This window comes from Varanus komodoensis, unplaced genomic scaffold (assembly GCF_004798865.1).
Source record: "Varanus komodoensis strain SLA01 unplaced genomic scaffold, ASM479886v1 scaffold1, whole genome shotgun sequence".
Classification (NCBI taxonomy): Eukaryota; Metazoa; Chordata; class Lepidosauria; order Squamata; family Varanidae; genus Varanus; species Varanus komodoensis.
Window position 1 is genome coordinate 137,847,744 of NW_025335268.1, and position 26,331 is coordinate 137,874,074.

Sequence of the window (26,331 nt, forward strand, 5' to 3'; positions counted from 1 at the left end):
CTGCCATATCCTCTGCCCATTTCTTACTGTTTAATTACTAACTCACATGCACAGATCCCATAAAATTTTAATAGAAAAGCAGTGTATACAGGTTTAAAATAAATACAATAAAGAAAATGCATCCTTCCATTTAAAAGTTGGCAACAGCTTTGTTAAGATTAATGCTTACTAGCAACCTGGCTGGGAGATTGTATATATGTTAGAAGGCATTCATATTCCTATTTGCTTTTCCTTTGCTATGTGCATCTAGCCAGTTGCTGAAATGAGTGATTTTTCCTTCTGAGCAGGAGTTTCCAGATCATGAAAGACACCAATGTTACATACCAGTTTCTTTAATGAAAAGATGCTGCATAGTAACAAGAATTGGCCCAGTCTGCCAGAGATCCCTTAAGGGAAATAAATCAAAACCATTATTTAGTACACAAATACTTCCATGCAGAATAAGTACAGGCTGCCTTTAAAGATGCCTGGGTGTTGGCTTTGTCATTGGAGAAACCATTACTTCATTGCATTACGGAGGTGTACCAGGTTTAACACTGCTTCCCTTTCACCCGTGGTACAGTGCCTGGACACACTGCTGTGGGTACTGTAAGAACAAATATTGCCAAGTCAAACTGAAACAAAATGGCTACTGCAGACCTGTGTATAAACAAATGCCAAAGTCAAATATGAAATATGAAGCTTTAAAACTTTTTTTTTCTTTTTGGGTGACTTTTTTTTCTGGGTTCCAGAGATCTGTTCTCACATGGGGGTTGCATCCAAATTTAGTCCAACTTAGAATAGACCTATGGAAAAGCATAGGGTTTAAGTTAGACTATTAATGGGTACAGCACACTGAACAGACTTCCACAAGCCAAATGATAATTCTCTTTTCCTAAGAGACAATTCTCCTTTTCTATTCTCCTTTCCTCATGACGTTCCCATGGGGTGGGTGCGGGGACAAATAAATCTAAAGGGCTCCTCTTATATGCACAGAAACAAACCTCAAAAGCTTCACATACAGAGTAATTCACATGTGTGGAAGTGGAACTGTACAAAGAGCATTTGCTGTTCCTGCTCATCATTCTCCGATTTAAGCCAAGATCTAGCCCAAGGGTAGGCAATTGTGGGAGATCTGTGGACCATTTTCTATTTGACCCTTTCAAAAAAAATTAAAAATGGCATCCATAACACTAAAGGGTCCAATTCAGTTTGCCTGCCAATTAGTTCCCCAAATTTGGCAACAGGGCAGTGAAGGCTACATTTGACCTGCTGGTCATGTGCTGCTCATCCTGGTCTAACCAAATGAGGAATTAACTATTATTGCCTGGGAGGGAAATACAAAGCACTTGTCATAAACCTGCATGTGAAAGATGTATGTGCAGACCTCCTGCTCTAGTTTGGTCCCTGTGGGGGAGAGAAGGAAGCTGAAACTTCACCTAGGGACATTCACTGAGTGCCAAGCCATAGTTTCACAATAGATCTGAATCAGCTTCCTTACTTCTCAGTGTTTCTTCGGTGCAAGCTTAGTGAGCCTGAAAGAGTCTCTGGAGGAAGTTTCTGTGAGCTCTCACAACACCAACAGAACTGTTGCCTTTACTAAATTAATTTCCTTTACTTTACTCTTCAGTTATTAATGCCAGATCCGCAAACCAATCTTTTTTTTTTTTTGTATGGCCAGACCAGTTTTCTGTAAACTTTTTGCAGTATTGAAGGTTCTTACATTACCTTGCTGCCAGGGAAACAAACAAGGATGCTGCCATTAATAATGTACCCATTTCAAGCTGAAAAGCAAGCCACAAATGCTTAAAAACAGATAAACAACTAAAACACTTCTACGGCCACATTTTTCATCTGTAAACTAGATTGATGCTAGACCAGCATGCATTTGCTGCTATTTGTAATTTCAGACATCAAACAGATATTGCCATTAAAAGTTGGTCTTTCCCTCTTTCACAGATCACATAGAAACCAAGCGACAATACTCACTGCTTTGTGAGTGCAGAGCTTTAGAGAATGGAGCAGATGAGGGGATGCCCCTGCTGTAAGGGTGAAGGACTCTGGGGGTACACAGCAACTGCATTGCTCCAATGTAGTTTGTTCTTGGGAGAAGGGCAGGACAGAAGTGTGGGAGCGGGGAAGAAAACAAGCAAAAACAAACTAAAAGAGGCAGGTGCAACTTATTTCCACTAACTAGGCTCAAGGTTTGTATTGGCTGACAGAAATCATCTGCCTAGCTAACCAGCAGCGGCTGCCCACTCCTGGGCTACAAGCTCTCAGTGAGCTCTAGCTCAGCATTTTGTGCCGATCGAACACGGTCTTCCGCTGCTCCTGCACTTGCCGCTTCCACCGCTCCTGCGCACCTTCCACTCTCTCCAGCACCGTGTTTGCCCTGGTGCCGGGAGACGGCCGTACAGCTGCCAGTGAATGAGTGTCCTGCAATACCAAAAGGACAAACAGCTAAAGCATCCAGACTGGAAAAGGCTCTTTAGATGCATGGCAGGAATGCTCAATATTGAGACACAGCAGGTGTGAAAGGCTACCTGAGCCAGAATGCATACACACATAATCTGTACTAAAAGTGACCAATGTCATGACAAACAGCAGGGGAATGTCTCTGTGGGGTAATATTTCTCTGAGATTCTTCCAACTAACAACCTCTGTTAACTAGGACTTGGCTCTGACTGATTGCCCTTCTAAACCAGCCTTCCCCAACTTGGTGCTTTCCAGATGGTCTGGACTTCAGCTCCCATCAGCCCCAGCTCCCATCAGATTCCTCTGAACAACTGACATCTCATGACAGAGCAAATTCTCTCCCCTAATTGACAGGAAGGGCAACATGTCTAATTTGACTGAATGAATGACCTGGTTTGCACATAACAAAAACTTTTGGGCTCCAGCAAGTGAATGGCCATGCTGTTTCCCGCACACGCACTGCCTCCACTTCAATCAACGAGCCAGGTGTACCCAGTCCCTGGGTTATCATGATGTCCAAACACAGAACTGTGGGTTGTTTATGCATAAAACAATTCAAAGTTAACCAACAGCAAACAATGGGTAATTCTTGTGTTCATTCTGGGTTGTTTAACCTCAAAGCAACTGAGAGTTCTGGGTTCTGATGCCACAACAACAGTCCAGGACTGGGACACTGACTGAAAACGGAAGGGACTGCCATGCCCAAGACAGTGGGCTTACTTGATGCTGCTAGGCCCTGGCAATTCCTCAGTTGTAGTACAGAGAAATTCCCATTATGTGCAAACTGGGTCAATGAAATCCTTTTGGTAGTTAGAATCGTAAGTTATGTGTAATGTTAAGGCATGGTATCTGGCACATCCCAGGAACTGAAAAAGTAATGATCCATGTCTGTGGGCCACGAATGAGGTAGAAAGGACCTCTCATTCTCAGAGACCAGGTAACTTTTCTATTTAGTGTTCCAATGAGGGCTAGATTATAAAGCCACTGAAGAGTGAATAGTAAATATGACTGAAAATATATTCCCAAAGAGTATGTCTGCACACAGGCTTTAAGGTGTGTAAATGTCAGTGATGTATCTGAAATTTGGGTAGCAGGGAACTGAATCCAGAATCTGAACAAAACCCCAGGCTTCTCTATTCCAGTGTCCTATTGGGGCCAAACTACACATTATGCTAAATGAGTCATATGCAGGCGTAAGTGATGGATTTCTCTATTCTTGTGTAAGCATGTGTGGCCTCAGTCTGGAGCAGGATCACAGTACTTTCCGGAAGGGCGGGTTAAATTCTCCCTCACCCATTTTTCTTCAAAATTCGCCCCCCAGCCTCAAAGGAAGAAAAAGACTCTACTGACTCTAACAGATAATACTTGCTTTTATTTTAGTTCCCATCCTGCAGGAGGCGGATGGAAGTGGGCAACTGGGAGAAGAGTGTTGGAGGGAAGTATAATCCTCCCCTATTGAAATGCTGTACTCTCAGTCTGAATCAGGGCCATAAGCACTTACACAAGAGTAAGGAAAACTTGCACAGTCTTTAGAGTGCTAGTTACAGGAACAGACTTGGATGCAACAGCCTGTTCAATGTCAAGAAGGATCTTGATCAAATAGCATCACGCTCACCTCAGTCTCTTCTTCATTGTGCAGGCGCTGGGTGTAGGCATCAGGCTTGCGGATAAGGGGATCCACCACCATTAGGAAAACCATGTAGAGTAGAAGGGCTCCAATCACAGAAAGGTATATCACGATGATGACCTGCAAGAAGGCAAGAAGAAAAAATGCTATTAGAGATCCTGGATGCAAGAGAATTCTTAAGCCATCACTTCTAGAAAATGCAAAGGCCACAAATGATACAGAAATTGGGACATTTGGCTAGGACTCTTGGCAGGCCAGTAGCACAAACAGGGACAAAACTGAACCTGTACGTTGGGAATGACTGGGAGGCATTCAGGGACTGACCCAAGATAGCCATCACCTCAGATGTAAGCAATCCAGTCGCCAAAAAAGGTAAAGGTTTCCCCTTGACGTTGCGTCCAGTCATGCCTGACTCTAGGGGCAGTGCTCATCTCCGTTTCCTAGCCGAGGAAGCCAGCGTTTGTCCGCAGACAGTCTCCTTTCCGTGGTCATGTGGCTGGCATGACTAAACACTGAAGTGCACGGAACGCTATTACCTGCCCACTGAAGTGGTACCTTTTTATCTACTTGCAATTGCATGCTTTCAAACTGCAAGGTTGGCAGGAGCTGGGACGGAGCAAAGGGAACTCACTCCGTTGTGCAAATTCGAACTGGCAACCTTTCGATCAACCAGCCCAGCAGCACAGCGGTTTAAACCACTGCACCACCTGCAGTCGCAAGCAATCCAGTCGCCAATAATTATATATTATTTTGCATATAATTGATACAAAAATTAGCTCCATTATTTCCTTGATGACTGTATGATTCAGCTAGGCCAGGCAGAGGCAACCTGGGACCTTCCAGGTGTTTTGGATGACAACTCTCATAATTCTTGATCACTGGCAATGCTTGGTGGGGCTCATAGTCCAAAACATCTGGACTGTACCAGGTCACCTACTTCTGTTTCAGGCCATGATTCTCAACAGCATCCACAATGACTGCTTCTGAGACACAAACATGACCCATGGATGTATATGGGACATGACTCTTCCGTGATCACTGCTATAATCTCCATATGTGTTTCATAGTTGCACTTCTAAGTTAAAACTAAATAGCTCTATGAAAGCCACCAGACTAGACTTTCAGAGATGCAGAAACCATTTAGGAAACATTGCTATTTCCCTTGTAGGTATATCCTCACCCCTTTCACCTCTGTCTTGGAAACTGCCAACAGCCCAAGTTCTCGGTTGAATACAGCAAGGAGGAGGGGAAAACATGGCAAATATAGGATAAACTTGTACCTTGATGGTGGTAGTGCTTCGCTCTTCATACTTGCATTCACACAACAGGCAGTATGCCTCAACATCATGCCCAGGCACTGGCATAGGATCCACCACATGCAGGCAGTTACTGCAACGGCAAGGAACATGCATCAAGAGTGGCCATCAAAGATCTCCTATGCTGTGGAGGACAGCATAAGACCAGCTTCTCGGTCTGGTCCTCTCCAGGTTTGCAGGACTATAGTTACTACCCCAAGTTGTTGGGCATACTGACTGAAGCTTATGGAAACTGTATTCCAGGAGTGTACCAGCATGAGGAAGGCTGATATAAGCAGTCTATTCAGATGTTGAATGGTTTATTGCAATATGCAGCTGAACACACTGACTGCATTTGGATGATTATTACCTAATAAGCTAAGATATGCACACAGCTTTGGTTCACATGTATGAGCCCTTCTCCGCCCTGCACACAATGCAGGAATTAAACTCAGAAGTCTGAATTATCCCATCATTTAAATTTCATCCAAACTATGGCTATCAACTAGGAACTTAAACCATGGTTCAAGGTTGGCTTAAGATCCTGTTTTTTTCTGAAGCTGGTAACCAACGTTTCCTGGTTCAGATGAAGAAGGCATCATCAACTGGAGATTCATGGACTTAATTTTTACATGCCATGAACAAAGGTGGGAAGAGAAAGGAGCTGTGTTTAAGGGTAAAAGGCTCATGTATATTTCAGCTTAATAAACTGAGAGGTGATCATCCAAATTGAGATATTTTCCACAGCAGGAAAATAAAGATTTGTGCAATGGCAGGTACATTTTTTGTGCTCTTGAGCATATGGAGTTTAAGAAACAGCTAGTGTGTTTCTTGAACAGAAATAGATAAGAATAAATAAGATAAAAAGCGAACAATATATAAAGATGAATACTATTTGCTTTCAGTATTCCTAACCCTATGGGTACATCCATTTTTCCTCCTCATTTTTTCTTGTTCATTCTCTCGTCCTGTCATTCTCTTCCTTTATACTGTCCCTTCCTTGATTCCCATTCTTTCTTTCAGCAAGAACAAAGACTCACTGCTTGTGCAGTGATAAAATAACCTTAGAAGGATGAGCTTTTTGACTGAAAGAAGTATATTCAAGAAAATTCATATGCAGGGATGGGGTGAAGCAAATGCCTGCACATGGGTGAAGTTTGGCAGACTTACGATAGTCTGAGGATCTGTTCCATCCTCAATCATCTTCAGCTAAAGCTCTCCATTTTTAGAATGGCTGCAGTTACCATCCCAATGTACTAGATGGCACCAGTTACTTTTCTGAAATTTAACTGTGTTCAGAAGTCATATAAAATTGGGGTGGGGGAGACACAAATGAACATTTTAAAACTGAAGTCTGGACATCCCATATCTAGAGATCACCTGGATGAGTTTTGCTACATTATCCTGTTTTGTTTCATTCGGGTGCAGGGGAAAGTAGTCTTAAGTAAGGGATGTTGATGGGGCAAGTTTGACTTTGGATAAGTGATATTATTTTTTACACTTTTTTTTGCTAGGCTTTAAGATGCATTATTGGTGGATTGTGTAATTTTGGTGCAATACTGAATAAGAATTGCTCAGGCCTGTTCATTATGACAAAGGCACTAAAAATAGATGCTATACATATGTACATAGGATGAACCGATCAGAGTGGCTTATTTGGCTTTCTGTGACTGTCTTTTATGTTGTAGTGGCAAAATTGTAAGAACCTGTGCTTTTCTGCAATAAAATTGACTGACTGAATGACTCCATAACAATTGAAATTTTGTTGATAGGGCTTGTACTTGTTAGTGAAATATCTTCCAATACTTTTCTGTTCTATAAAGCTCCGCTCTACTCTGCTGCTGTCATGAGTTGTTACAGTCATGGCTGGGCATGGAAAGGAGACATACTGAAAACACTGATGATATCATCTTGTAATACAACACAACAACAACAATACTTGAAGGAAGATCAAAGTCTTAAATAGAATGTTCTCTGACTGTGAGACTTCCTAATTAGGATGCCTTTAATTTAACCAATGGGGGTAAATAAGAATTCACTCTTCTATCCTGCTGTGATCTTGATCCAGGTGGGCATGCTTCCATCCCCATGACTGGTTTTTGTGAAAACAAACACTTTGGCAGTTACAACTGCACAAATCCAAGATCAGAACTAATTTGACCTTTACTTGGGAGCAAATCTCACTGAACTCAGTGAAACTTGCTTTTGGGGATTGTGCTATTCATGCATGGAATACCACCGTAGTTAGCAAAGTTCATCTTCTTCAAGATTAAACTACAGAAATTATACAAAAGCCTCACGGCATAATTAATTCTATCAAAACACAACTTGAATCATGATGTTTTAAATTATTGTTTATTTTAAATATACATTTCTTACTATAAGTTATATAGGGAGATCACTAGTGGTGTCCACTTGAACAGATTTCTGCTGCAAAAGTCCCTCTCCAGTTATTTTAACCAAAGAGATTCTAAGCAGATTTTAATACATGGGCATAAGCCAATTTTTCACAATCTGGTGCTCTCCAGATATTTCGGCTCAGTTGCCATGATCAGGATTCTAAGTACTTCCCATATTACCAACATGTAACTACTAATTACAGTGCTATTAATATTATATTAATATTACCTTCCCCTATCAACACCATTAGGAGAAATGGTGCAGACAGAAAAGAGAGGCCGATCTTTAAACCAGCCATTTCCTAGACAGAAAGGGGTTGCCATTTTCCCTGCTAGGGCTTCAAAAGATAAGCAGGGCATGTAGTGCCACGAGAAGTCCAAATGCTCAGACGCTCCTTCTACTCATTAAAACTACGCTCCCTTGATCACTCATGCTGAACTCACTGTCACTTGCATGCTTAGACATAGAAAGTGCTATAACTGCCAGCACTTCTCACACAAGCTGCGCTGGGAGTTGTAGGAATCCTCCTATCTAACAAGAGCAGAATCGCACCCTAAATGCAATTCTTCCCTAAATGCAGGGGAGGCTGGTCAGTGTCAGTGAGGTTACTTTTATTTTCAGCTTTGTAAGAACTGTTCATGACGGCAAACCTATCTTGGGGGTAGACTGCAGCCCTACGGAGAGCTCCTATAAAGCTCAAAGGAAAAGCAGCAATGGATGGGAACCCCACTGACGCAGGAGGCCTCAGCCTCCCTGGCCAAAATGCATATTTAAAGCGTCAGCCTTGTTCTGTCAGAAATGATGAGACCTCAGCTTATTTTCCCCTCAATCTAAGGCCTAGAACCCAACAAGAAGAACTTCCATAAACCTGATGAACAACTGAATGGCAAATGTTCATTTTCCTTAGTTTTGTCATGATGTGTTGCATGGTGCCATTGTCATTTAATATTTTAAGTTCTTTAAAAACAAATGTATATGCATTTCAGTAAGGGGCAGTTATAAATCCTGGCCTTTCACACTGGTGAAGGTCAAAATCCATTTTCAAGGCAGATAACTTTCTAGAACGGTCACATGAGGAACTCTGCTTTACTGCTTGCAAAGGTGAGATACTATGTACCTGGAGGTTGTCAACCACTGTTGAAAGATGACTCACCAGTCCTTTTGTGACACATTCTTCTTATAAATATGTCCACTAATATTCCTGTATGGTGGGCAGACACACTTGCAGCGGATGTCCTTAAAGGCCTACCAAAGAAAAAACAGGATATGACTAGAATAGGGAGCACCTGACAGAAATGTCCTGCCCTATCACAAAGTACCTGCAGCAGGATCACCACGCAAATTTGCTAGCAACCTTTCTCCTATCTAATAACTTTCTACAGATAAAAATATAATTTTAAGAAAACTGAGCCAGATGAGAAATCCATGCTTGAAACAATATTGTAGAAAGGGAGTTTCCTCCATTTGATTTTAAGTAGAATACAAGTACAGAACAGTAAACAGCATCTTGTGTCTTACTGCCTGATATTATGCATGTTTACCCAGAAACAAATGCCAATGCACTCAATGGGGCTTATTCCCAAATATGCTCCATATGTACGTATCCAGTCCTTGAGGTCATCTTTGGGGTTCCTTCTCCAGGAGTCCCCTCCAAAAGAAGTAAGGAATATGGCTAGCATGAGAAGCGCCTTTGTGATTATGGCACCCCAGCTACGAAATTAGTTTCCCAAAGAGGTGCACCTGGTGTCTACTCTGTATTCTTTTCAGCACCAAAAATTTCCCAGTATTTTAACAGTTCTTAACTTTAGTTTTAATACTGCATTTCATCCTGTATTGCTGCTATATCTCAGTGCTGATCTGGTTGCCACTGTTGTGGTTTATTGTTTCATGCTATTTTTTCTTTCTTATTTGTGTGTTTTTAACTTTTGTTAAGCATCCAGACAGCCTAAGCTATTGAGTGGTAGAAAAATGAAATTAATTCGTTAATATACATGGGGATGCATCCTAATCATGCTTTAGCAACAAACTAGTTAACTCATCATACAGTCATAGTCATAGAATGCATAAGACTGAGGGTTTGGTCAGGTTACATCTTTGCTCAGACAGCTTCCCCCAATCTAGGGTTGTCCAGATGTTCTGGACTTCTATCATCCTTAGCCAGAAAGATTAATGGTCAGGGATACTGGGAGTTGCAGTCCAGAATATCTGGAACTAAACTGGGGAAGGCCAGTTTAATGTCATGCACAAGCCCTCTTACTTAGTGAATTTTCTCCCTCTTAAATCCCTCCTGCTTTCTCACCTTGCTGGCCTCAGTGGATGGTACCAGGATACACCAAACAGTGGCTGCAAGTGATAAAAATTTCATGATTTTTCAGATGTGCTGGATGAGCATCAAAGAACCTTGGGTCAAAGAAAAGGCAGGAAATCAGCACTTTGTAGGGCTCTATACATAATCACTACATATTGCAATGGGCCTGTTCCCTTGTTGCACGCCACATGCGAGCTGTTTCTGGTTCAAACATGCAAGCTTAGATTGGGTTAAGGGCAGGGTTGTATTAGCACACTTCTGCTGCAGTGCAAAAACAATGAATACTAAAACAAGAATACTGAAGAGGGAAAGGATAAATGCTAACCGCACAGGGAGGAACTGCTTCACTGGAAATCAAGACACAAGCTTGTAAAAGTCACATCTATCCAATTTTTGGTGGAAACGAGTTAGCTTTCTGCTAATTATTGGAAATGAATTTGCAGGTGTTATTGGCACACATTTCAGGGTCATGGTGACACCAGCTCTTCAGATGGGCAGAATGTGCCCTGGGTACCACCTCCAGATATTGAGATGGAGGAGGCAAAAGGGCTTATTTCAAGGCTGCATTCTCCAGGTGTTCAGGTAGACCTTGAGAATAGCTGGAGTCTGCAACTGTTGCAGGAGCCACACGAGCCTAGTACAATCCTTGATCCCATGACGTGGCATTGGGAAAGAAAGGCTAGCCAATTAGAGAGGCAGCACAGAGCTAAGAGGCTTGCCTGCCTCCATAAGGGTCTTCCCAAGGGGCTGGGTCCCGCAGTTACTCACAATGAGCGTTCTTGGAAGTAGTTTTTAGCTTGTTAGTTTATTTATTTAAAGTTCTTGCATCCCATCCTTCAATGTCCTGGGGTGGCAGCACAGTGAAATAAATTAATATAAATATGATACAGCTTCACTAACAAATAAATGCAAAGTTCAACCTCTCTGTGTATGCTCAGAGACTCTTCCTTTGCTGGTTATGGTTTACTGGATGTACACTGGAGAATAAAGAACTTTTGCCAAAGAGCACTCTTTTGTTTTGAAATGGCAAGGGGGAAACCTAGGTCCCGGCAGATATGGGGTCAGTGCTGAATCTAGCTCCCTGCTTCCTCTCTGAAAGAGCAGATCTGCAGAATTTTAACCTTTCTGAAAATAGCATAGGGAAGTTAATGGAGCCAGAGCAAGCAAGGCAGGTTTTCACTAGTCACATTTCTGATGGCCTCATGTTGTTTATTTTTATTTATGTATTTATTTATAACATTTTTATGCCGCACCCATCGCAGACAGCCTCGGGGCGGCTTACAAGGCAGATAAACATAGAATAGGATAAGATTAAAAATTCGGAGTATCTCGGCCATAATTTAAAAACAATAAATAAGAACAACAAATTAACAATTAAAATATTGTTTAAATAAAAAGGTCTTGGCCTGGTGCCAAAAAACAAATAACGACGGCACCAGGTGGACCTCTCTGGGGAGCGCATTCCATAGGTGGGGCACCACCACAGAGAAGGCCCTCCTCCAGGTACTCACCCTCCTAATATCCTTCACAGAGGGCTCCCGGAGAAGGGCCTCCTCCGCCGACTCTGCCAGCTAAGTCAACAACATTCCACCAGTCAACTTGGGAGAGACTGATGCTGCAAACCTAGAACGAGCATGGGCCAGGTTTTACATATGATAAGAGAATTGATTGGAGGTTGGGTTAAAGTGTGAGAGCATTAAAATCCTAGCCTGAGAACCTGATTAGCTATATGCATCTTGTATTTAAAGTGTACATTACAGCTCTCCGATGTTTGCATTTCCACAGCTAGGTCAATAGATAGCTACAATGCAGCCACATTTACTACGTGGTTTTGGTCAGCTTGTTCTGGTCTGAGTATTGCTGAAATGGACAAGGTACAAGGTTGGCAACTAAAATATAGGAATTGGAGCACACTCCTTTTAAGGAATGTAAGGAAAGACCATAGCATTTGGGGTTCATTTGTTTATAGAACAAAATGCATTTAAGGAAAAAACTAGAGAAGTGTGAAATGATGAAAGTGCTAGAATGGCTTTCTCCAATCTGGTGCCCTCCAGCGTGCCACTGAATAAGTTGGCCTGGGATCATGGGAGTTGTAGTCAAACACATCTGGAGAGCAGCAGGTTGGAGGAGGTTGAAGTAGAAAGTGGGGATTTATTTTGCTACTGATTACAGCAGAGAAACTCACTCAGGCAAGTAGGCTGAAAGAAGTTTCAGAGCAGACTAAAGAAATACTTCATACAATGCAGTCAATTCACAGGGAATATCAAACTATGGTTTAGATGAGTCCTATATTTCCATAACCCTGGTCTGCTGGTTGGGATGCAAGAGCAAACCACAATGATACTCATTAAACAGAGTATGAGAGGGGAGGGGGTGGGGGAGGGAGGGAGAGAGGGAGATGGGGGAGGGTATGCCCAGTGCTTTATCATATATCATGGTGTCACAGGTGAATAGTCCCAAATTATAATTTTTGTAGAATTATTGTACAGCTATCGTCTCAGATAGTTCTGAAGAAGGACGAAATTATTTCATGTGGACTGATGCATCAAAATGGGACTGATCCATCCATCACAACTAAATACAGCCTCCAGCTAATGGAGAGGATGTATCTCTGATGCCCAGAACGAAGGAAAATGTACCACTACGTAATTGTGCATTTCTGTAGGTCTTCTGATGGAATACAGTAAAAAGGAAGCAATTCATACCAGCCTTCTTGCAGATAATATTCCGTCTGCGCATTAATTAATTAATTCGTCCATCACAAAGGAGGAATCTGGCCAGTTTGCAGAAATATGGCTATTGCAAGCTACGTAACAGTCAGCACTAGGGGATTCAAACTAAACTAGAAACTGCCCCCACATCCCCGTCGCTCTCAAAATCAGGGAGTAGGATTATTCGGTATATAGTAAAATACCCACCCCAGGCAGGCTCTACCGGCTCCTAGAAACAGTAGAATCGACGCTACTCGCTGGCATTTTCTGCTGACATCATCACAACAGACCCTGCTCGCAACCAACCAATAGTCTTTGTCCGGAAGTTAAATTGAGGGATCATCAATAATTTCTGAACCTTGGTTTGACAAGAAAAAAAAAAATATCCAGGGCGGGAGGAAGATACACTTTTGTGAATGAAAGCTCAACGGCTAAACATTTAGTGTAGGGCAGACGATATAAAGTTTACGTTGTTTTCCTTATATTTACATTTTACCATTTAGTCTTGCATTGTATTTGGAAATCACGTCATATTCTGCGCGGCTTGTTCAACCTGATTTATAAATTAAGTGGAGAGCAATGTTAACGAATCAAAGAATTCCTGTTCTCAGTAGAGAAGTTTCGGGTGTCTGTATAACGGCACCGCATACATAAATTAGAATTTCAACCTTTTGTTTAGGAGCGACACTCTGGCTTGAGTATCATTGAGGATATGCAGAATACCATTCCTTTGTACATAACGCTTCATAGAATAATGTGCAGCGTAATCCATGCATGTCTCTTTTCAGATGTCCCACTGAATTCAAGACGACTTACTCTTGTAAATCACCCGGAGAGCTTCGACTACGGGGCAGTATAGAAATACAGAAATAATATTCCCAGTACACAGGATTGCAGATATGAACGTCCGCGCACACATCCACACACCATTTCTGCGCCCCCATGCAATTTACAATCTAGATTTTGACAAAAGAGAGACCAGCGCAGAGGAACTGGCAAAAGAGTCATCGTAAGACATTAAATGAACAACTGTGGTTACATACTAGTTATTACAGATAGGGTTCGTTTTGGTTGGCGTTCGGGTAACTGAAACCAGCTTTTGTTTTGAAAATCAGCCTACGGAAACAAGGTTTTTGAACATATACAGAATTATTTCCCTTGTAATGGGAACCAACTGGTTTTGAAGATGGAGTCGTTGCTCCACTGAAACCAGCAACCTGTAAAGAGAATGTCGAAGGCAGCAATATGCAACTCGCTCTTCAAAAACTATTGTTACTTCTGAATCCCCTAAGAGCTTCTTCCCAGAAAGTTTCTTTTAATAGGCTACTGCGGCTGTTCAAACTACTTCTGGTTTAATGGTCCTTCCCTAACCATTCGCTGCTCCGGTTGGACAAGGATCCTGTGTCTAAAAGTGCTGCGTTAAAGTCAAGAAGCACAACTCATCGAAGACGTAATCCTATGCATGTTTAGACGGGGAAAAAATCCTAGGATTTCCAGCAATACTGGCTTTTGCTTTTTCGATCTCTACATGCTTAGGATTATGCCCGAACCCTGCCATCCTGGGCACACTTGGAAAATGCTCTTAATTCAAGACAACTAGTGTTACTTCTCAGTAATCATCAGCAGGATTGCTCGGTTGTTTGGCAAGCTGCAATCGTTACCAGCTCTTGCCTGGGCGCGTTTTAGCCGCAATCCTATGCGAGTTTGAAGGGAACAAAACTCTGGCTGAGGCATGCTGAAAGATCTAAACCCTTGGTTTCGTTTCTAAACTCGCACAGGAGTGTGACTTAAAAAAATCAACTTAAGTGTTAATAACCGGGCCGGAAATGATGTCACGGAAGGAGACGAGGGCGACAGCGTCGGGAAATGTCCTTTGGGATGTGGGGTTGTTGCAATGGCTGTGGTGGATTGTATCCTTAAGCTAGGAGGCAGCGCACTGACGCAGAAAAACCAGCGGGAGACGCTGAAGGTGGAGTCCTTGCAGAGGGCTGCTGCTATTGTAGCTCAGCTCCGCGGAGCTGGAAAGAGCCGGTGCATTATCGTGCATGGTGCAGGGTAGGTTCCCAGCGCAGACCTCGATGGTGGGAGGCCGTGACCTTTCCTTGTGAGCCAATGGAACTGGGTGGGGAGTAATGGGCAGCTCCGAAGGGCAGCCGATAGGGTAAAGCTGTTCCCTCTAAAAGTAACGGAGGCTACAGCCCTAGCGGCGCTTTCCTGGGAGCAAGCGTTATTAAACTCCGTGAGGTGCAAACCAATAAGAACCACGTGGATCTCTGAGAAGACATGTATTGGATTGTGCAGTGGAGTTTTAGATCAGAAAAGAAATATTGCAGTCCTTTGCCTGTTCACTCAGAAGCGAGTTCCACTGTGCCCAGTGATGCTTACCTGATGGAAGTGCATGTAGGGTTGCACCCCTTTAGCAGATGGTAGACACATTTATCTGGGAGTAAATCCTACAGAATTAAAAGAGATTTCCTGGTACGAAAAACATAGGATTCAACTGTGTGCATCAATGACATTTGCAAAGAAGAGAGGGTTTTTTAAATTACCTGTTTTTTCTACTGCTTTCTTAATGCTTGCTCCCCATGGTCAGCTGTATTCCCCATGAGTGTCAGATTTTCAGCCAGTGGAAAGTGCAGGAAGAGAAATATTTAAATGTAAAGAGATGTGACCGATAGATTGTATTTATTTGAGGAGAAAAGTGAGTAAATCAAACTAAGGTGTATGAAACAGACAGCACAGTCTTATTTTCTTAGAAGTAAACTCCCACTATGTTCAAGAGAAATACAAGTAGTCCCCGGGTTACGAACATCTGGGTTAAGAACAACCTGTACTTCTGAATGTGTGGATTGCCATAAACCATCTATGAACACCTCTAGTGAAAAGCAGTGAGAATCCGTGACTGTATAGTTTCCCAGAGGGGGTGAAAATCTGTCAGATTCCCTGTGCTTGGCTCCCTGGTCTCCGGTGAGTGCTCCCAATGTTCATGGGGAGTGCCAGAAATCAAGCACTACATGCTGCGCAGACAAAGCCCCTCTTCTGCATTTGGTGTTGCTGCTGCTCTGAGCAACTGGAAGAAGGTTGTTCTCGAGGAATGGCACCTGGTGTGACCAATTGCAGTGCCTCTCTTCTGTGCCCAGAGGGGTTTCTCCTAACTTTAGTTGCATCACCTGGGCTCAAACTGTTTTCCTCAGAGTGGCTCGGATGGCTTTGCTCAGTCATCCTGAGAACCCAGGGTTTGTTTTATCTATGTCCTCCAGATATGGACAACTATCCACACTGTGGGTTGTGAATAAAACAGTAAGTTGTGAACTTAGAACAGTAAGTTCATACATGCCTGTATGTTACTGTAAAAAAAGTCATGGTGAAGTTTGAAAGCCGCAACAAAAGCTTTTAAAAGGATCTGGAGCTTTAACAGCTAGTTGTCAAGCCTCTGTGTTCTAGTGAAAGGTTGTGGCTTGCATGTTCCCATTTTCCTGAATATCTAGACCCTTGGGAATGGGTGAAAAAAATTGGACACCTAGCAAGAACAGAAAAACCCTTGAGGATCCCAGTGCTAGAGGGGGATAAATCTCTCCACCTCTTTTGTTGAGCAAAGGCCACTTGTGTCTTCACTTTGAACTTAACAGTTTGTCTTTTAAGAGCCAGTGTGGCGTAGTGGTTAAGAGCATGGGACTGGGACTCAGAGGATCTGGGTTCGAGTCCCTGCTCAGCCGTGGAGCCAACTGGGTGACTTTGGGCCAGTCACAGCCTCTCAGCCCAACCTACCTCACAGGGTTGTTGTTGTGGGGATAAGATGGAGGAAGAGAGAAGATGTAAGCTGCCTTGAGCCCTTTGTAGGAAAAAGGCAGGATATAAAGCGCAATATAAATTAAAAAAAAAAGCATATAACCCCTCCAGCCCCCCCCCCCCATCCAATTTTGGGATCCTTTCTGGGTCAGTATCCATGGTCGCTATCTGCTGCATTTTGACATTACCCTCCCAGCACATTATCCAGGTGTTGCCTCCCATTTTCTCTCCCATGGAAGTACACAGTTTCAGCTAATTTTGTTAATTAACAAAAGTGTGCATATGTGTGGCACAAATTTTATGTTTTTAAAAAGGCATACAAACCACTCTGCCGTTTAGCACTTTGCAGGACATGTCAAGTAAGCAATCATGATAAGCAATCTCTCAAAAAGGAAAAATGCTCCCAGTTGGAGCAGGAAGAGCAGCATGAATAAAGGCCCCTAGAATTCTAGCTTATGCACTAGGGGAAAGGGCAAGGGTTGACAACCCCAAGTGAGCTTAGTTATCTATTGTGGGTTGTTCTTGCAACAACCAACTCACTCTGGCCCATTGTCAGGGTGGGTTAGCAGGACATACAAACCCACCCAGTGTGATGGGCCTCTCAGTTAAACGTACATGAGGTCATGGTGCACATTAACATTGCAATTATAGTAATGATAAATCAGCGCGAGAAGCTGAACAGTCTTAATGCTACAATGATAATGTTTGGGGGGGATTTCATGTTTGTGTTTCCCTTTTCAAAGTGGGTTATCCACGTATCACAGCTTATTCTTACAATCAAATGTGCAAAAGGATATGGTAGTATATAGAAACTTTACCCATCCCACCCCACCCCACCCCACCCTAGTTCAAACCTTGACTGAACAAGAATGTATGTCTGACATGTCTGAATAGAATCCTTAGACTGGCAGTAAAGAGCTTTAAATTCAAATACTCTGTATGTTCATTACACCCATTTTGCCCGGTTCCTGTTCATTTGGTATTCAGCCCTGCCCACCTTTAGACTGTTGCCTCTGAGAGTTTCTCCAAAGTGGAATTTGACCTTTGGGCTGAAAGAAGTGCAACCCCAAACTTCTTATCCTATCCTGCATAATTGTAAGGCTAGCCCTGCTTGTAATTGCATTGATTGCTGCTAGGATGAAATTCTGACAGTTCAAGTGACATTTGATGCTCACTACTTCACTGAATGATGCAAAGTTGATGGGTAGCAGGGATCATGCAGCTTATGACTTTTATAGAATCAGTAAACTACTCTGCAATCTCAGAATGCATGGAGCTTGAAAAATCATTCCAGTGGTGGCAATAGTAGCAACACTCCTGATTTGCAGGCCTTGAGTCCAGTGATGTCATGATTGCCTATAAGAAGGCAATATTCCAGCCTTCTTATAACAAGGCCACAGAAAGTATGTATGGTGATTCATGGAACAACCCTTTTTCACTTGGCTCTGCAATTAAGATTTTGCTTCCTCATTAGAGCCTATGGCCAGAATTGCAACTAAAGCATGTTATTTGCACAGTTTCATTCTGAAGCTCGAATGCTGCCAGGATGCTGATATCTGCATTGGAATTCTATATTTCAGAGGGGACTGAGAACTAAATGTTGCCTGTTATAGTATGTTATCTCTCAGGGTCAAATGGTATGTTGACTGATACCTTACTGTGGGCTTGGTATGTATGAAAATGTTTATTCTTTGTCACTTGCTGTGATCCAGGTCTGGAATGGTGTGGGGAAGCTCACTTTCAAATTATGTTGACCAAAAGTGATCAGCCTTTAGGCCCAGAACTCAGTTGAGACCACATTGGAGTGGGCGTGGGAATGCACTTATGCCCTACATTAAGATCTTAAACCATATCAAGAGCATTTTTGAGTTCTTAAAAATGGTATGGCTACTAGCCCCTTTCTGAAAAATAGTAACAAGCAGTGACTGGGAAAGGATCAGGCCCCAATTTGTCAGGAACTCGTAGGGTGAGGATAATTTAGACATGAGTGTATTCTTCATAACAAGTGACACAACCATCTGTCTGAAGGGCAGAATGTTAATGTGCAAAACATAGAACAATATAAATGATATTGTTTACTAGGAATCACAGGCTCTTAGAAGCATAGAAGAGTAGAGTTGGAAGAGGTCAGTAAGGCCATCAGGTCACCCCTGTGCTCAGTACAAGGATTTTGTGCTGCATCTGGAATACTTCTGCTGTGGGAGAGCCCACAGTGACACTGGATATTGGAACCAGGTACTTAGAACCAGAGAATAAAACATATCTTAAGATGTTGCCTTTCTGGTATAACCAAATAATAGGTTTGAAGTGTGCGAGGGGGTCAGTAGACAGACATCCAGGACAGATCTGTGGCTCTTTTCCTCTGTTTCTCATAAATCTTTAGTGTAGGCAGTGGCACTAAAAGACAAACTAGAGAGTAATTGTACGTAAGCTCACAAAACAAACAAAACCACCTCCCTCCAAGTAACAACTAGTTACTGATTTTGCAGGAATCACCTCTTTTATTTACCTCTTACACACTTCTGATATAGCAAAGATGCATAGCATGAACAAAGTGAGAAGAGCATATCCCAGTGGTGGGAACTGAAGTTTCTACTCCTTGAATAACTTGTAAAGCAAGGGATGCAGAACTCAATATTGAATATGAGTAAAACTTAACACATCTATTTTACAGTTCTTGCTTTTAAACAAATTGCCCATTTAATTTCATCTCATGTAAAGAGCTGGAGGTTGAAAGAGTAGGTTGATAATCATTTGAAGCCACTTCCCCTATTGCTTGCTTGCTAGGGCCGGCATTAATATTAGGTAGATTTGGGGGTACCGTTAAAGGGCAGCAAACTGTCAGTGAGTTTATTGATAGTGATGTTGACTTGTCTGCATCAGGCACCAATATTTCCAGGGCTGTTGCTGGATGATGTCTGGCAACCCAAATGTTTCTGACTTAGGAGGAGACTGATGAAATGGTCTCTTTTCTAGTATTCTGCCTGCCTCTTCCACACCAATCTTATTTTGCACTGTCCCTCTAGCTTTCCATCCTTAGCCTGCCATTTATCATTTAGTGCTGATAAGTATGGCTTAGCTCTGGGAAGGTCCAAGGAAGACTCCAAGACCCGCAATGATGGGCATGCTGTTGGTATGGGACCAGCAGGGCATTGTCTTGAGTGATTGGGTTACACTGGGGTTTAGCATTTGGAGGGTGGATCTGCTTTGGGAAAGAAGCATCCCTGGCATGTGCTGAAGCCAGCCGGGGGATTTGTAACATGCAGTACTTGAGAGAAATGTGCTTTGATGCACCAGGGCTTAGCCCAATGCTCTGAACATTTTTCACGAACAGGTGTGAAGATCTTTCAATTACCACTCACCCTGCAAAACGTTTCAGAGGTTTTGAGAGCCAAGCAGTGCTGTTCTCTATAACAGAGGCTCAAGTGACTGTTGGGCACAAACAAGACAAGACATCCATTTGGGTCGTGTGATGCATCTCTGTCAGCAGCACGTGTGTTCTGGTGGCAGGAAATCTCTTGAGCTAAACAGTAACACAGGAAGCTGCCTTATGCTGTATAGGACCCTCAAAGTACAATCTCGTCAACACTGACTGGCAGCAGCTTGTTTGTCCTTTATGGGGCTTGGAGGACTCTTTGTTTTCCTTGTCCTTTTCCAATAGTAGGTTCACTCCCTGATCTTAAGTGGAACAATGCAGAATACAACTCACGAAAGGGATCAGTTTGTGTGAGTGACTATCTCCAAAGCAAGGTATTATGTCTTATATCAACAGTAGATAATTTATTTTGCTGAGGTGACTGTAGCACCTTCAGGCTCATGCACTCTCTTTACTGCTTCTTGATTCCATTTCAGCTTGAGAAAAATCTTATTTGGAACAACTAGTTGGACATTCTGTTTCATTAAAGAATAGATGTAGATCTATTAGATCTGTTGACAGAAGCTGGGAGTTTTAGGTAGGGGATATTCTTGCACTCATGCCGTGCTTGTGGGCTCCTCTTAGACAACAGGTTGGCCACTGTGTGAACAGAATCCTGGTGTAGATGAACCCTTGGTCTGATCCAGATAAGTCTCACTTCAGTGAGTCTACTTTAAGTAGGACTAATATTGGATACAACACAATGTTAGATCTTATCCTGAATCTGGTCTCTAGGTGAGCCCTTTATGTGTCCTGATTAAACTAAATACAAGACTTTAATTAAGCATGCTTGTAGAACTGTTGACTTTATAGCCCAGGCCTCTTCCATTTACCTCTGGGCGTCAGTCATTTCCTATCTGGTGGGATGTGTCACAAAATGGCATTGTCTTAGGAGTTGAACATATCTGCAGATGTCATGCTCTAGACAGATCTTTCTTGTTCCTGGATAAGTGGCTCAGCGTATAGTGATAATGAACTGTCTTGCCTAGGGAGGGAGCAATGAAATGCTCTTAGGACAGCAATATTTGAAGGCAGTGTGTTCCATGCGAAACACTAGGTCATGACTGAAAAAATGAGCTAGTTTTTTGACATTTTCCATATGGCCTTCTTGGGGTTGCATTAGAATTCTGTGCAAAAGCAGTTGACTTCACATTTTTCCCTGACATCGTATGATAGATGAGTTACTGGAAGATCAATTGCAATGGTATCAATTAAGCCTCAGGAAGGGAAGGGAAGGGAAGGGAAGGGAAGGGAAGGGAAGGGAAGGGAAATGCAGAAACAGAATAAATGTAGTCCATTTTCAGGGCTGGGGAGAAGGATTGGAGACAAGATAAAGGTTTTCCTAGCAGCAGTACTTTGCACACACTTTTTAAGGCCCACCAGTACATTAGAATCTCACTGGGTGCATCATCAGCCCAGCTTTGCGTTCAGTGTGGCCTCCAAGGCACATTCCTGCAGCTCCTAGGGTTAGTGATGGAGTCAGCAGCAAAGGTGAGAATCCAGAGCCAGTGTCTTTGCCACAGGACACTTGACTCCCACTGCTGAGCCATGGCCAAGCCACTCACATTATCCCATGCCTTCTCTTTCCTATTGGGAAATTCTTTTCAGGAACACCCAAATAACTGTTTGTTAAGGCATTTTGCATTCATCATCTACAAGGCGCTGGAGATATCCAAGCCCCTTATTCTGCCAGTGACAGCCCAGAATCTCTTAACACATTATTGCTATTAATCAAGGCCAGGAGCAGGTGGCTTGCTCATGAAGTGGCTGTGGGGGAAGTGGATTTCCCAGTATGCAGCAGAGACATAGTATCAGTGACCGGCCTTTGGTTACATGCAGACAGACAGGCGATGTGAACAGCCCAGTGTCAGGAGACAGCTCCCCTAGGAGCAGCACCAGGCTGCAAATGGCCATTAACTTAATTGCCATGCCCAAACCCTGGAGCTGAGCAGCAACTCTCAGGAATGGCAGCTGCAGCATTTGACAGTTGTTGAACGCCTCCTCAAGGGAAGGGAAGGGAAGGGAAGGGAAGGGAAGGGAAGGGAAGGGAAGGGAAATGCAGAAACGGAATAAATACACTCAATTTTCAGGGCTGGGGAGAAGGATTGGAGACAAGGTAAAGATTTTCCTGGGTGTGTCATCCTTCCCTTGTCCCATTATGAGGAACACATGGCTCCTGTGAATCTGCATCTCTGGGGTGATGTCTGATCAAAGAAATGCAAGCATGATGTCACTGCTTTCAGCATATCTCTGCTCCTGCTCCGGATTGTTTGCTGCCCTGCTCAGAGAGCAAGGCTGCTCTGACCATGATGTCACTGCATGTGATTCTTTTACTGGAGATGCTGGGAAAGGGAGCAAAGAGTCCGTGGCAGTTATGTGTTCCCCATAACATTTAGAAGTCCCCTCAGTGCCACGTGGGAATATGCTTTCCAGTCAGTGCCCCACAGGGAAGGATGAAACAGAATTGCCATCTTTGTCATCAGTTCTTCTCCTGTGTCCCCTTAATAGCAGACTGACCCATGCAGACATTTTTACTGCCATGCAGAAATTGAAAATGGAAATATGCACAATATTTGCTATCTGATCAAACCTAAACTTGCTTTAACAATATAAAACACATAATTTATAGATGAGCATATAGAATTACAATGGGTAGCATGTTTATTTATTGTGCAATTTGATTTATGTAGATATTTTAGGTTGCCAATTAATAGTAAAGACAAGGCAGCTTACATAAAAGAGAATTCTGTACATGTTTACTCAGAGGTAAGACCCATGCTGCTTAATGGAGCCTTTTCCAAGTATCAGACTCTTATCTTCAAAAGTGTTCACACATTTTGTACAAGCAAAACTGTGAATATACTCAATATCTGAGAGACTGAGAACTACAAACTGGTGCACCTTTTTCTGTCTATGCATGTCTCCCCTCCCCCCCCAACCCCTCTCCCCCAGGGATATGAGAAAAAGTAAAAGTTGAAAACTGAAACCACACATTTTGTAATAAGCAAAAGAAAGTTTAGCATTTAGGCAGAATTAATCTCATATAACCATAATATTAAAGACTAGCAGCATATTTGGATATCAACTTAAATTTGATAACCCTGAAAACAGTGAAATCTTCAACAGTTTATTGTTCTGTAATGCTGTACACTGTCTTATAGAAATGGTTATAGTATACCTGGAAGTTCTGGGTTCTAGTCCACCATGGAGCTCACTGAGTGATATTGGGCCAGTGATAACCTCTCAGCCCAACCTTTCTCTTGGGGTTGTTGTGAAATGGAGAAGAGGGAAACCTTGTAAACTCCCTTGAGTTCCTTGTAAGAGGAAGAATGATGGAGTATAAATGTAATTATTATAATTATAGTTCCTTGACTTAATGCCAAAAGATATAGCAGATTTTTCAGTGTGCTAGGATTGGGAACCTTGAGAGAAAGGTTTTTCCCATTTTTTTTCTGGGCCTTCACATCTCTACTAATCAGTTCAAAGACAGTGCTCTCTTTCAATGGAAACAGATTGCCAGAATCTAGATCTCCTGAGTCCCAGACAGACTCTCTTAACCACCGCACCAAACTGGCTCTCATATGCATGCACAGACATTAATCCTGGCACTCAGTAGCACATGGAGATATTGTACTGTGGGTAAATGTGTCTGAATCATGCACTGAATTGTAGAGGGCTTTGATCTGCATCATAGAATTTGCCTGTTGTAAGCACTTGCTTAATGCTGGGAACAATAGATGGCAAAAGAAGAAGGGGACGGCAGAGGATGAGGTGGCTAGATGGAGTCACGGAAGCAGTTGGTGTGAGCTTAAGTGGACTCTGGGGGATGGTGGAGGACAGGAAGGCCTGGAGGAATGTTGTCCATGCGGTCACGATGGGTCGGACACGACTTCGCGACTGACAACAAAAACAAGCACTTGCTTTTTGGTAAGATACTGCTCAGAGTTCTTGTGGCTGTTGTATAATTTTTGCATGGGAAGGGCTCACGTGATATGGCTGAATTCCATCTTGGGCTTTCGCCTTTGGCATCTCTCAAACTCCCCTTTGCACTTCAGTGAGTTGTGAGATTCTCCTGACTCCCGTCCGGCCACATTTATACGGAGCTGCTATGCATGGCAAAACAGCTGCCTCTTTTCTTTGGGGAGGGGAAGTAAATTCTGCAGATCCCCCGCTGTGTATTATGCGAAGTAAATGTTGGCAGGGTTGAACAACAAGGTTCAGCCAAAAACATTTCACCTTTAGCCCACTGATAAACTCTCTGGATTAGGGATGGTGTGAGGCTAGGAATAAATGCATTTATTCTCTGACATGAACAGACAAAGGTTCCCAAGGGAGATGCTGCCTGTTGCCAAATTGTTTGGAATGGTTTGCTTCTGGGGAAGAAAAATATGAATGATGGATTGCCCAGTTACATGATTTTGTTCATGCTGAATTGAAAGCGGTATGACTGCATGCCACCAGCCAGAAGGCAGGCAAGCTTCTCCTAGGCAAATGAATCCCTCGAGAACATGTTAGACTCTCAGCCTGTTTTTACAAGAACTGCTAAAACCCACTTATGAATGTTGGGTCCCTGTGAGTCCTGATCATGGATGTTCAAGTGAAAATAATGCCTTTTCTACACTAAAAGTAAGCTTTACCAGCCCCTTTCTAGGAGATGAAAAACTACAGTCCCTGCTGCATGTCTTTTCATAGTAAACATGTTCAAGGATCACACTGTTCATGTTCAAGCTTGGATCACATGCATCCAACCAGATCTCTCAAACTGAAGAGCCATATTTGTCTTTCCTGTCAGGTAGTCCAAATTCATAGGTACAAATAGAAGCTGCCTTATACCAAGTATATCCTAGCTCCAAATTGCTTGGTTCAGGCTCACCAGGCATAGAGACACCATGGATTAACCTGGGATTTTGAAGCAGAACAGGTGGTCTATCACTAAATAATATCCCTGCCTTAAGTCATGTGTTGTATATCATCTATATTTTGAGGGGAGTAGAAATGTCAATGGAGAAAAAAACTGTCCTAAGCCTGCTTTCCATAAGACATGTTAAGAATTGAATGGGGAAGCGTGCTTCCAGGTAGAAAGCACAAGGAAAGCACTGACAGCCAGTTTACTTGTACAGCTTTAAAAAGCAAACATATCTCATGCTTCTGATTCCTTGCAATTAACGTAACATTTGCAATGGCCCTCATAAATCTCACGCATACTAAGACCTGTGACCTTGCTGCTAGTGAGACACATGCGTCATACTTCAGATACTAACTTATTTTGTTGTATACTGCCCAGAGAGCTTCAGCTATGGGCAGTACAAATAAGGTCAACAACAACAACAACGACTTATTACATGGAACCAGAAGCATAAAGCATTTGCACTTAACAGCATGTAAACTGACACTCTTGATTTTATATTGTAATGGCTGCCCAGACAGCATGATGCTAACAGGTGGATTTTAAACAAACAAACACATAATGTTACTGTGTGGCCAGAGACCATAACAACATGGTGTTAATGCAGCAGTTTGGATAAAATTGCTAAACTTCTTTGCATTCAAATAATATCCATTAAAATAGTTTAAACAAAAAGGTCATTTGAAGTTTAAAACTGAAGCTTAAAATTATTTATCACTGATTTTTTAAGAATGTACATTTTGGCAATTCCCAGTATGTTCCTTTAAAAATGGTTTCTTACATACCTGTAGCACATATATAAAAGTGCTACTTCACAAAGAGCTGAGCTCTTGTCAGAACATAATAACAACTCTAATTTCTGAGAAGCTAAGCTTTGTGGTGAGCTTTTTCTCCCTTTAAAAGGGAATCCTTCAATTGGATTTTACTTCACTCAACAGCTACGCTGAATCCAGAGGAGGCTTTATGCATGATGAAAGGTTAAAAGAGCTACATATCTGCAGCTTGCTTGAGTGATGAAACAGGGAGATATGAGAGCAGTCCAGAAATACTTGGAAGGTGTTAGTACTTTTCCCTGCCTTATAATTATTTAGCATGGTTGATGGTGTATGTCAGATAAAATTAAGTGGAATCATTAAAGGTGGAGCATTAACTTCTTTTCAGTGCCCTTTTAATACAATATTCAGAACTGAAGCAGAGCCTTCCAGCATGGAATGTCCAACCCATCACCTGGGAGCGCCACAAGCAATCTGGTGGCATAGAGATGGATGTGAGGGAAGTGCTGCTACAAGGATTTCCATAGCACCATAAACTGGGATCAAATCATAGTTTGTAATGCCAGTTTCAAGGGATTTCACAAACCACAGTCTCTGATTTGGATGTTATGGCAAACTGGTTGGAAGTAGCCAGGAGGTGTTCTCTTAAGCTG

The 26,331-nt window shown here is 42.6% G+C and overlaps 2 protein-coding genes across 7 annotated transcripts in view; one reads left to right on the forward strand and one right to left on the reverse strand.

The window, feature by feature from the left end:
- Window positions 1-316: 316 nt before the first annotated feature.
- Window positions 317-13,082, reverse strand: TMEM9 (transmembrane protein 9). 3 transcript variants are annotated; one of them, XM_044447963.1, is made up of 7 exons: window positions 13,003-13,071; window positions 11,596-11,707; window positions 10,076-10,176; window positions 8,930-9,021; window positions 5,362-5,470; window positions 4,070-4,201; window positions 317-2,415 (listed from the first exon to the last, which is right to left on the reverse strand). In XM_044447963.1, exons 3-7 carry the CDS (start codon window positions 10,139-10,141, stop codon window positions 2,266-2,268), a joined length of 549 nt encoding a protein of 182 aa, XP_044303898.1. In that variant the 5' UTR covers window positions 10,142-10,176; window positions 11,596-11,707; window positions 13,003-13,071; the 3' UTR covers window positions 317-2,265. The 3 variants fall into 3 exon arrangements, with proteins under 3 accessions (XP_044303898.1, XP_044303908.1, XP_044303917.1); XM_044447973.1 differs by lacking the exon at window positions 11,596-11,707 and having other exon boundaries at window positions 13,003-13,082; XM_044447982.1 differs by lacking the exons at window positions 11,596-11,707; window positions 13,003-13,071 and adding an exon at window positions 10,853-10,873.
- Window positions 13,083-14,660: 1,578 nt separating this feature from the next.
- The window catches only part of LOC123032206 (isopentenyl phosphate kinase-like), a 36,805-nt gene continuing 25,134 nt past the window's right edge, over window positions 14,661-26,331 (forward strand). For 3 of the 4 annotated variants that reach the window (XR_006416454.1, XR_006416455.1, XM_044447928.1), the window contains exon 1: window positions 14,661-14,850. Coding sequence is in view for 1 of the 4 variants with exons in the window: in XM_044447928.1 (XP_044303863.1) it covers window positions 14,690-14,850 (161 nt within the window). In the remaining 3 variants the exon portion in view is untranslated. The remainder of the gene's footprint in view (window positions 14,851-26,331) is intronic. The other variant, XM_044447942.1, reaches the window with a different exon arrangement.